We start from the raw sequence: 12,289 nt of genomic DNA, 5'->3' as shown, positions 1-12,289 counted from the left end.
ACAGTACAAACAACTCTACTAGACAATACAAGAAATTTATGGAATAATACACAGGGGCAGATAAGTTCCTTCTCTGGTAGCCCAAATATGACAGGTTTTTTTTTTATTTTATTTTGTTTGAGTTAAATAACTGAATGCTTAAAGAGTGTCTGATTTATAAGTCCGACATCCGATACGTCCTCTACTTCTGAACATCGTGTCCTTCGTTAAGAACCTCGTAATCTTTTCTTTCTTTCTTTGCGCAGAATGGATAGATTTCATCGATTCCGAAATAAAACACGCAAGGAGAGATTGATAAATAAAGCGGCTAGTATGCCGGAGCGCGGGAGGGAGTCTCTCACCCCTCTGGCAATGGCCTCCTCTGTACACTGATAAAACACTCAGTCATCCCTCGTTGTCTCGAAGACTCGGTGTTATCGACTGGAGAAGTATGGAGATGGTTATTGCATCTTTTGGCACATGAACTAAAACAGCGCTTTCAACAAAAGAAGTGCGCAACTCAAATAATCGGGACTTTGTTTACCAACGCCGCTGCTAATTTATTGTTTTCAAAGGGGGCTGAAGTGTTTATGTTAACAACCTTTTGTGGTGTAACCTTGGCTTTGCTAGAGTCATTTCCATCCCCCATCCCCACCATCATATGAAAGATTTTATCAAATTAGGAGATTACAGAAAAAAGCTCATAACTCACCACACATTCTCTCTCTCTCTCTCTCTCTCTCTCTCTCTCTCTCTCTCTCTCTCTCTCTCTCTCTCTCTTGGTTCTATTCTTGCTATTCTTCTCTCTCTCTCTCTCTCTCTCTTGGTTCTATTCTTGCTATTCTTCTCTCTCTCTCTCTCTCTCTCTCTCTCTCTCTCTCTCTCTCTTGGTTCTATTCTTGCTATTCTTCTCTCTCTCTCTCTCTCTTTCTCTCTCTCTCTCTCTCTCTCTCTCTCTCTCTCTCTCTCTCTCTTGGTTCTATTCTTGCTATTCTTCTCTCTCTCTCTTTTGGTTCTATCCTTGCTATTCTTCTCTCTCTCTCTCTCTCTCTCTCTCTCTCTCTCTCTCTCGGTTCTATTCTTGCTATTCTTCTCTCTCTCTCTCTCTCTCTCTCTCTCTCTCTCTCTCTCTCTCTCTCTCTCTCTCTCTCTCTCTCTTGGTTCTATCCTTGCTATTCTTCTCTCTCTCTCTCTCTCTCTCTCTCTCTCTCTCTCTCTCTCTCTCTCTCTCTCTCTCTCTCTTTGCTCTCTTCTTTCTATTCATCTTACTCTCGTTTCCTTCGTTCAGTTCTCACTCTCTTCATTTTAACCTCCTATCCCTCTCTTTCCTTGCGTTTCCTTCTTTCTGTTCTTCTTTCCCTATTTCTTTTATTTTCTTCCTAGTCCCCTCTCTTTCTATTATCTTCTCTCAATTTCTTCCTTCTGTTCTTTCTTTATATATACATATCTCTCTCTCTCTCTCTCTGTTTTTCTTCTTTCGATCTCCCTCTTTCTTTCTGCCATCCTCTCGCAATCTTTTTATTTTCTTTCTGCATCTTTTTATTTTCTTTCTGTCTCTCTCTGTTTCTCTCTATCTTATTCCCTTTCCCTCTCTATTATCCTCTCTCAATTTTATTCTTCCTATTCTTCTTTTTTATTCCTCTTATTTTTTCATTTTCTCCTTTTTCTTCTTCTGCTTTCCTCTTTCTTTCCCGTTATCTTTCTCTCTGATTCTCCCTTTATTGCTCCTTCTATCTCTTTTTTCTGTTCTCTTTCTTTATTTCTCCCTCATCCTCTCTTTTCTCTTCATTTTGCATCTCTCTCTCTAAAATTTTATTTCTTTTTCTCCTCCCTTTATCCATAGTTCTAAGTACACGTTTATACTCATCCCTCTTTTTAAACTCTTCTTCTTATTCATCTGTTTTCCTTTCTCCTCTGTCTATTGTTCTCTTCTATTTTACTACTCTCTTTCTCTCTCTCTCTCTCTCTCTCAAAATACCCGCAGTATATAATTAATGATGTTAGTTAGCATTGTCCTCAATCGTCTCATTTCAACTAATTTGCTTGGACATCAGGAATAAAATTATGATCAAATAACATAAACATCACATAAGAATCACCATATTAAAAAATATATTACATCATATAAACAAAATAAACTGCTCGATAGTATAATATAGTATTTCATCAGAGCATTTAATACTATTTCTTGTTACGCTAACTATTTTATCTTTTTCAACTTATTCTCGCTTAAGATACCCACCTGGACACTCGACATCATCATTGCGAGCAACAAAATGAAATTCATCGATTCTAATGACTTCTTGTCTTCGATTGTTAAGGACAACATTAAAGACAACATTACTTCTCTAATGCGAGTCGTGTGAACGCGCTGTCGACAGGAACAACCGAGCTACTGATACGCCGCCAAGAAGCGTTGTTTACTCGCCGTGAAACTACGGCAGTGCTGCCCCCACACGTCCGGAGCTGAAAATAGATGGAAATGCTTTTTGCATGTTGTATTTTCGCAAAATGTAATTTCTGTCAGCCATCTGTGCTCTCAGATCTATTTTGTTTGTACCCTGGACGAAAAAAAAAATCCATTTCCTACTGAGACCGGCTAACTCAGTTCCATGTACAAAGGATTCTTTGTAAATTATTTAGCTAATGTATTAGCACGAAGGCTTGGACTTAAGTGTCATTTTGGCCCTTTTCTTCTCCTCCTCCTCCTCAAGGAACTACAGATGATTTAATAATACGTTCAAGCATACGAGCACACATACGCCACCTTAGTAAAATACACTCACTGGCGAAAAAATTAAAAACCTTTATTCAATGTCTATTAGGGTCATCTTTTACTCGAATTACAGACAGTAAACATCGTGGCATGGATTTCATTGGGTTCTGAGGGAACCTAGTTCCAGATTTGACAACTCTTCCATCGGATAATTGTCACCTGCTGTTTTTTGGTCGATAGAGAACTACGAAGCGGAACTGCCCTTTCCAACATATCTCAATTGGATTCACATCTGGAGAATTAGGCGGCCAGGGTAGATATTGGAAACCTTGAGAATATTCCTCGAACACAGTTGGTAGAATCGCCGTTCTTCTCACAACAGGTGGAAAAGACCTGAGTTCGAGTCCCGTCGATGGCGTGACAAATTTTTAATGGCCTTTTTCACAAAGTGGCTGAGTTAGTCGATCTCAGGCGAAGGTGGTATGGTTTTTTTCTCCCCGAAACTCTGGTTTTTCGTCCAGCAAACAGAAAATGGAACAGAACACATGCAATTCACAGACGGTATATATGGAGCAATATGGCCTTAGTTGCCGATGCTCCTAAAACTCTATTACAATAACAATAAAATTCCTCGAACCATTCAGATATAATTTTTGCACGGTGGATAGTTGCGTTGTCATCTTGAAAGAATCCATCTCAATCTGCTGTAAAAATGAAACATCGCAGGGTGAAGCTAATCAGATTCGACAGAAAGATATGGTAGTAACAAGACCTCCTAACGGTATGAGACCCAGTCCATATCCCATGCCACGAAACCAACTCCAGCAACTTCAGTGGAGGACACGAGACAGTCTGGATGAATGGATTCATGAGGTTCACGCCACAATTCCACCCTGCCATTGGCGTAAAAAGGATGGCCCGAGGAATTTGTGACATGATTGATTGGACCAAGGAATTTGTAACATGATGGACTGGACCAATGAATTTGTCACATGATGGACTGGACTAAGGAACTTTTCACATGATGATATGGTTACAAATTCCTTGGTCCAGTCCATTTGCTTAATTTGATCGATTTTCGTAATTTGATTAATTATCTGTTGACGGCATTTGCAAAATGTTTCTAATTTTTTGACTAATAAGTGTATTATAAAGCGCTTTTAGTTTGTAAAGTCAAATTTAGTAAAAATTATCATAAAAGTATTATTATCAGAATCTGATAGGTGCTTCTGAACGCATTATTTCGTAACTGAAGAAGGTGGTCTCATGTGGCCCGAGTCTCCACGTAACCCTTTCGAAGCGCTGTGCCAGTTTACTTCGTATAAGCTTGTATCATTCTGTAAAGAATTGTTTAAATTTTACGAACCAAAGTAAGCCTGTTGTTGAGTTCACTAAAGCCAAAAATCTTTATCAGAGACGTGTGCGCATGTATCAAGTGGATACTTTGGCATTGAAGAATATCGCAAGCAGTCAAATGTCACGAAGCAAACATGAATCACAGTTATTAGTACCCTACATAAACAGACAGATGGTGAAAAGAGTTTGATGGAAAACAGTTGCTTTTAGATACGGGTTTCTCAATAGAAGAAGGGAATGGGGATCCCAAAAGGGATGCTTTGAACCATTTCAAATATAATGTCTTTTAATAAACGCTAATAATATTCAATAGTGGCGAAGTATTTGAAATAAGATCATACGCATGATCACGTATATTTTTCATATTATTGCAGATATGAAAGATATACGTCTCCTTTTTTTTTTTTTTTTTTGCAATTATAAAATTAACTTTCCATGGTAATGGTTTCATGTTTTATAACGAAAATAGAGATATTGCATTAGTGTTCGTAATTAGGACCTTAGATCGAGACCAATATTGCCAGAATGGTCAAAGACACGGCTGAGCAAGGGTTACTACTTTCTGATACAAATACACGGAGAATCATGAAGTATTGTTAATGTCTAAATTGAGAAAAAGAAATAGATGTTCCTGGCACCTTAAATAGCGCAAGGTTCGACTCATTGGGTTACTGGCAACGGATACTGGCAGCCCGCGTTGTACTGTATGACGAGTCACCTTTCTGTCAGCTTAGACTGCAAGCCACCCTTTCCTCACCATCTTCCATAGCACCCTTCTGACTGCTGCATATTTTTCCGTCAGTTTACCAATCCTTACAAATTAAGCTAACGAAATTTGGGCAAAACACTCAACCATCCATATTGGTGACAGTGGTGTCCAGAGATTAAAAAATAAGAAAATAAATTAAGAATAAAACATAGATTGGAGTATTTTCATTTCAACATTATAGTTGTTGGATGGCTATTTCATGTGTTCCAAAAGATTTAGGAAAAAACTGGACAAATTATATACTCACTGGTCAAAAAATTAGAAGCCTTTATTCAATATCTAATAGGATCGTCTTTTGGCCGAATTGCAGCCCGTGCACGTCGTGGCATAGATTCCACTAAATGTCTGAGACAGTCTAGCTCCGAATTTTATGGTTCTTCCATCACGATATTTCTGGACTGATGTATTATATTCGACAGAGAACTGAAGTCGAACTGTCCTTTCCGACATATCCCAGACATTCTCAACGGGATTCAGATCTGGAGAATTAGAGGGCCAGGGTAGATATTGGAATTCTTGGGAATTTTCCACGAACCATTCAGATACAAATTTTGCACGGTGGATAGTTGCATTATCGTTTTGAAAGAATCCGTCCCAAACCGAAAGATATTCATTAAAGGTAGCGCGACTTTCTAACAGTATAAGTGGACTCAGCCCTTACCAACAGAACATACTCAGTGCTGTGATACCATCCCCAACCGCTCGAGTGGTGGACAAGAGACAGGCTGGATGCATGGCTTCATGAGGGTCACGCTACACTTTTACTTTACCATTGGTAAAGTAAAAGTGTAAAGTTGTTGTTGTTTGGTTTTTAGGAGCATTAGCAACTAAGGCCATATTGCTCCGGGATATGCGGTGGTCAGTCCCTGACCTTTCCGCATCCTCCGTATTTGGTGGTGACGGGCTCGAACCCCGGTCTAATCAAGAAGCGTGTGCTGCACACTGCTGCTCCTTCCCACCTGGCTACGGAGGCGCCCCAAAGTGTAAAGTAAAGTAAAGTAAAACACTTTTACTTTACCACATGATCGTTTCCCATTATTCCACAGCCCACTTGGAATTGGCGACACCACTCCAGTCGAATCCTTCAATTTTTTACAGAAAGAAGTGGCTTTTATACAGGCACAACTACCAAATTCGGCATCCTTCAACTCCTGCCGCAGAGTTTGGTTGGAAATGGGCCTGTCTTTGCTTGATGACTGAAAATTTTTAATTTTTCAGTCATCTGCTGCACACTGGACCAATTCTGAGGCACAGTTCACTTTAGATTTCTGTGGTTTTTTTCGTGGAGTATTGATGTTTTGCAGCATTTCTTCCTTTTAAATCAGCATTCTCTTTTCGTCCCCACTCATCTTATACTTTTGAGATGGTTGCTTTCGACACACCAGTGATTTCCATTATTTTCTCAATTGTCGCTCCTGTTAAACGCACTCCAACAATAACACCTTCCTGAAAATCGGAAAGATCACCTCTTCTCTGTGAATGGATCGACTAAGAAGCCCCAGGAAAGTCTACAGTATTTTTGTTCATCTGATAACCAAAAAACGTGTGATAATACCATGTTGTTAAATTATCTGTTGGCGCCAATTGCAGAAAGTTTCTAATTTTTTTGGCCAGTAACTATAGATGTCACTTCGAAAAAACAGTGCAGTGGGAAATATATACATAAGTACCACTAGGTATGGAAGCAAGAAAACACATTGGATGTGCTTCACACCAAGTAAAGTACTTCCAATTTGAATCTTCAAATCGTAAGAGATATCAAAAATGCTCACTGCACTTGGATGGGGGGGGGGGGAAGAGAACCCCAAGAAAACGTCTAAATCCGACTGTCCTAATGGTATGCAGTTAATTCTGTGGGTTCTTCCAGTATCTGGAGTGCCGTGTCCAGGATATTTGGTGGCAGACACTTTTAGCATCTGAGTTGGATCTATTGCACATAGTCCAAAATTTGTTCAACGTGCTTTGAGTATTAATGATTTGATATTAATATATTAATGATTTGATTTCGTGGATTCTTATCCTAGAGGAATCCTCTGTAAGTGTACAAAAGGAATGTAGCAGAAACTGAACGTCTGTGAGATAAGGACTGGAGAAGTCAGAAGGGTTAGAAGAGGAAACCAAACTATTTAAATGCTGGAGAAGCTCTAGAATTGATATGCTTAAATGAAGAAAGGTCGGAGGTTAAGATTATTGAAAATAGAGAGGTTTCATCTCGCCTAGAAATCCGGTTGTTATCGAAATAAGTGGAGGTCACTCGCATAACTATCGTAGCTCCAAATGGCAATACGAGGTGGCCTACTGCTCAACTGGGTCCAAAGACATACGATTTTTAATTCTTATGGAGAGACTTTCTCGAGGCATCTTTAAAGAAATAGGGGAAGGGGGGAGGGTCCTTTGTACTATGAAAGTGGCATTGGTAAGAAAAAATTGGTACATTCGCTGCCGTGTCAATGAATATATGCTTTTGGCCCACATGACATTATGTCGACACCTTAAATTACGAAAGTCAAACAGTTTTATTGATTACAAAATTCGTGGTGATATCCGCATGTTACGAGGACGATTCTGTGGTCGTCTTCAGAGGTCGCTCTGCGGCGAACCTCCCACGATTGTGACGTAATTATACGTCTATGAATTTTGTGATTAAAGAAAATTAAGTTTAAAATGATAAATTTTAGAATAGCTTATCCAAGTGCAGAAATTGTTGAAGACCAATAACTTTCATTCATGAATTAGTTAACGTGAATAACACTAATTAAACCATGTTAATTATTGTTATCAAGTGATTAAAAGAGAGAAAAAATTAGAGAGAAAAATTCCATGGTTATAAAGTGAATTTTATTGGTCACAAAAAATTTCATTAGGTAAGTAGAATATAGAAGACCGCCCTGATGACAAGTTTCAATACGGGATTCAGAAACGTTGCCAATTATTAAGCAGTTCGTTGTGAGGAAATTTAACGTACTAGGGTGACTCGTTTTTTTTGTTCATCTACCTCGGTAATAAACAACGTTTTTTTATTATTATCTTTTTTTCAGTATATATTTCCTTGGGTTCAATACACTTTTCCATTTTGAGGACAAAGAGGGAATTATTGAAAAAAAGAAGTTTTTGTTCTGGTCTCTGGAAATCCATTTACGTCTTCCTTGAGATCGTCATCACTTGAAATTCTAACAGGTTTTTCCTTAGATTTCTAAAGATGTAATCATTAGGGACTACGTCTGGACTGTAGGGCTGCGGTTTAACTCCTGGAATCCGCAATTTCTCAAAACAGCAATTGCTTTATGAAACTTGAGTACAGGGACATACTTATAAAGAAACAAGACGTTTAAATTTTCCTCTTCTCCACTCATTTATGGCCCTCTTCCGAAAATTTTGTACGGTGGTGATCCTTGCTCTTTCTATTGTAAGGATTCCAATTTTGTTTGATCCCAGTGACGCATCCAAGTTTCATCACCAGTTACAATTCTTGACAGAAATCCATGTGGATCCGCATCATGCAAATTTTTCTCACATTTCAGCCGTGCATGGTTTCTAAGTTTCCAAGTGAGCATTCTTGGCATCTAACGAGCATTGACCTTTGATATGGCCAAACAAACAAAAAAAAAAAACTGCATCACTTGTGAATTTTGCAAATAATGTGTTTTGCGCTGCATTGTGGGCTGCAAAAATATTCAAAACGCATTTGATGGAAATATGAGAGAGAAATCATGCAAATGACAATCGTGACTCCTCCAAGACAACCAAACATACATTTTATTGCATTTACGTGTACAAACTGAAACGACAAGTTAACGTAATAGTATTATGTACTTTAAATCAGCAAAATAAATAAATAAATTTTCTGTTTATACTCCGGGACGACCAAACGGTCAGAGGAGTTCAGAAGATAGATAGAATACAAGAAACAGGGCTTGAACCCCGGTCACTCAAGGCACGTGTACTTATGCACCCGCGCGTCTGACCACTAGGCTACGGCGGCCTCTGTAAGTCCTCAATATTTTGTTGTTCCTCCTCGATCTGCAATTACAGCCTTGCAATGATCTTGCATAGAATTAAACTTCTGGATATACGGTTGCCCAATTTCATGGTGCCACACCCTTACAATGCCCTCCTGCAGCTGAATCTTACTAGTTGGCCTCTTCTGAGCAATTTTAGACGACATTATCTACCAGCAATTTTCAATAGTGTTCAAATCTGCACTGTTGCCAGGCCAGCCCAACACTGCAATGCCAGAATTTCTGAGGTATGACTGCACCTTAAGGAGAAACACGAGGGAAAACATTGGTGTAAGTATATTTTAAGCCTTGTGAGAGAAAAGAAGACAAAACTCATCATTAAATCTAAATAACATAAAACATACCAATTATGCTGTGTGGCAAAGTGCTGAGTTCTGTTGAAAAATGCAGTTTTGGACAACTGTGTGGTGATCCCTAATAACGGGTTTCAGGCACTCCTCCAAGATAGTAGTGTAGGTTTCTGCATTCACCATTCCGTTAATAAACTCAGTTCGCGCCACCCCTTTGCTTGTTATGCATCCCCAGACCATCTGACGGGCAGGGAACTTTACAGTCGGTATTATGTAGTCTGTTTTTTTTTTTTTTTTTTAGGAGCATTAGCAACTAAGGCCATATTGCTCCGGGAATATGCGGTGGTCATTCCCTGACCTTTCCGCATCCTCCGTATTTGGTGGTCACTGGCTCGAACCCTGGTCTAATCAAGAAGCGTGTGCTACCACTGCTGCTCCTTCCCACCTGGCTACGGAGGCGCCATTATGCAGTCAGGATGGTATGCCTCCGATTTTCGTCTTCTGACATGTCGCTTCCCATCCGAGCCATGCAGGTTGAATTTCGATTCGTCAGAAAAGATGACGGTGTCCAATTGCTCTTTTGGCCATGAAACATCAATTTTAGCCCAAGCAAGTCGCTTCTTCCTCATTTGTTGGGTCAATAAAGGCTTCTTCTTGGGCCGATAGGCATGCAGACCACATTCCTAAAGCCGTCTTTGGATAGTTCGTGCACTTGTTTCAACACCAGAGTTCATCTCAAAGTCCAGTTTTAGATCAGAAGCACTAGCATGGCGATTACGAAGGCATAGTCGTTTCAGATATCGACCTTGAGAAGGCGTAGTCACTCTCTTACGGCCTAATCTAGGTCTTTTCTTCACATAATCGGTTTCGCGCTTTAATTTCAGCACCCGGGATACTGTTGACTGGTGGCAGCCTATTTTATCAGCAATAGCCCGCGTAGAAAGCCCTTCTTGGGACAGAGCAACAGCTATACTTTTTTTTCGTGGTGTCAACTGAACATAGGGAGCCAAACAGGATACTAATGAGCGCGTTTACCCTTCCAACGCCGTATTTATAGAAACGGCTGATGCAATACCTTGCAATTACTGTCTGACGCAATAGATGCGTCATCTGACGCAATACCTTTGCTTTGCGACAAACACAATGATTGTAATCAAACAATATCTTATATGTTTCGCTGCAAATGTTACTTTATTTAAGGTGATGCAGTTTTTTTTGTCCGCTACTGTAATATTCAGAGGGAGTCGCATTACCGTGTACAGCTTTCATGCGTTTATGAATAACTTTTGGTCCATTCCCTTCTTTTGCAAAAAAAAAAAAAAAAAAATTATGATGGCCTGATACTCCAATTTCTTGATTTCCTGTCCCTCAACTCATCTATAATACCAGAGAGTAGAAGTTTCAATAACTTTACGTGCTACCGTAAAAAAAAAAAAAACAGCGGCCATATGTCTGCTTCTCAGAGCATAAATTCATATGATTCTCTGAGAAGTCCATAGTCAGTTCTCTAATTACATACACACAAATACTTAATGCGTGTAAATCTTCGAGAAACATGCAAGTTTACGGGTCTTATTAAATCAGAACCTGCAATCTTGCTAAGAATAGCTTATGTATTACACGTGCCCTTGGACTGTTGGGCCTCATCAAACACACATGCAACGTCTTCTCCTACATCGCTCCCACTCTAATTCTCTATGAGCAATTAGCCTTCCCCAGTCTTGACTACCGCGATATAATCTGGCCTTCCCATCTCAATTACTTAATAATCAAGTTAGAAAGTGTTCAACTTGAATTCATGAAATATCTCTGTTTTCTTACGCACATAGCCTAAGGCTGTAAAAGGAGCGAACTGGCCAGTTGAACGATTGGGCAATCAGCCAAAGGACCGATGTTTCCAGGGTTCATTGAAACTGCAGATAATGCATTTCCTTTTAATGTTTTCAAAAATCATGACAAGAAACAATATTCACAAAATACAAATATCCGCATCTAATCCTAATACTAGGATTCGATCCAAATATTCAACATAAATGGTTTGTCCAATATTAACCAAATCTATACCAATTAAGGTACTGTTTGATATCGAAACAATAATTCAATCCAGCTTGGTGAATTGGCATTAAAATGATTCGCGATGGTCTTACTGTAATAACTTTTTATTGACGCGTAATGCGAACCAGCTGACCTTTGCAAGGTGAAGGAAAAACAAAAGTAGAAAAAAAACCCTCTCATCTTTCTTTCTATTTCATTTACAAGAATAATTTTTCTTCGTGCAGCGCCTCCTGGACTAATTTGTGTGCGAATAATCCATTCCAGAAGACATTCCTTCAAATCAAACAAAGAAGATGTTTGATTAGAAGGAATTAGAAATTCCATGAAACAAAGAAGACAACAGTACTCTTCATTAACCTCAGCCCGACCAGTGGAGGTCCATTTTTCATGCGGTAAACAAAGAAAACGGAAAGATTTCTTTCGCACGAACCCAACCACAGAACACCCAAGGTTGTAGGAAGTTCCGGTCTGCCACTGACCGTAACTAATTGGTGATAGGAATTCCACGTGCTTTCAGTCGGTCTGTCCACAGGTGGATCACGTTTCTGGTATCACACTAATTAGTGCTGGCACGACAAGGCCAGATTTTTTTCACGTATTTACACAATCTACCTTACGACAGTGAAAAATGGCCACTCACTGTGGACGTCCCAGTAGAAACGTACTTACTGCTATTGCGGATAAACAGACCATGGGGAGAGGGGCGCACGTGAGACATAGAAAGAAAGTAGAAGGAAAAGAACATCAAGTTAAAGGAATGGAAGAAGGGGAGAGAAAGATGGATAGAAAAAAGAATAGAAAGAGAGAGACAGAGACACGTTTTTTTAAAATAAATTTAAAAAAAACATTGAATAAATTTATTATATCAAAACATTCAACGAAGTTTTTGATCAAACCTTATATATATATATATTAGCTACAGGGAATTACCATAATCAAACACGTTACTCCTGTTAACAAAGGACCACGTAGTAATTTGTGGTTCGCCATGCAGACTCGAACACGCGATGTGCGGTGTTATGTGTGTCCTGCACGGTGAACAAATGAAACAAATTAAATATTTTAAAATCTTGATAATTGTAAATATGCAGTGGACTCCGAATTT

The 12,289-nt window shown here is 39.2% G+C and overlaps 1 protein-coding gene across 1 annotated transcript in view; it reads right to left on the bottom strand.

The window, feature by feature from the left end:
- The window catches only part of LOC150089894 (A disintegrin and metalloproteinase with thrombospondin motifs 16-like), a 93,038-nt gene extending 90,683 nt beyond the window's left edge, over positions 1-2,355 (bottom strand). Inside the window, exon 1 of the mRNA XM_090389692.1 lies at positions 2,222-2,355. Coding sequence (XP_090245818.1) covers positions 2,222-2,320 — 99 coding nt within the window. The 5' untranslated portion in view covers positions 2,321-2,355. The remainder of the gene's footprint in view (positions 1-2,221) is intronic.
- Between the last annotated feature and the right edge of the window lie 9,934 nt (positions 2,356-12,289).

The sequence above is a fragment of the Mastigoproctus giganteus genome, chromosome 2 (assembly GCF_048544385.1).
Source record: "Mastigoproctus giganteus isolate SK-2022 chromosome 2, ASM4854438v1, whole genome shotgun sequence".
In the NCBI taxonomy this organism is placed as follows: domain Eukaryota; kingdom Metazoa; phylum Arthropoda; class Arachnida; order Uropygi; family Thelyphonidae; genus Mastigoproctus; species Mastigoproctus giganteus.
The sequence above is the reverse complement of the archived record's forward strand: the minus strand, read 5'-3'. Positions and strand labels throughout refer to the sequence as shown.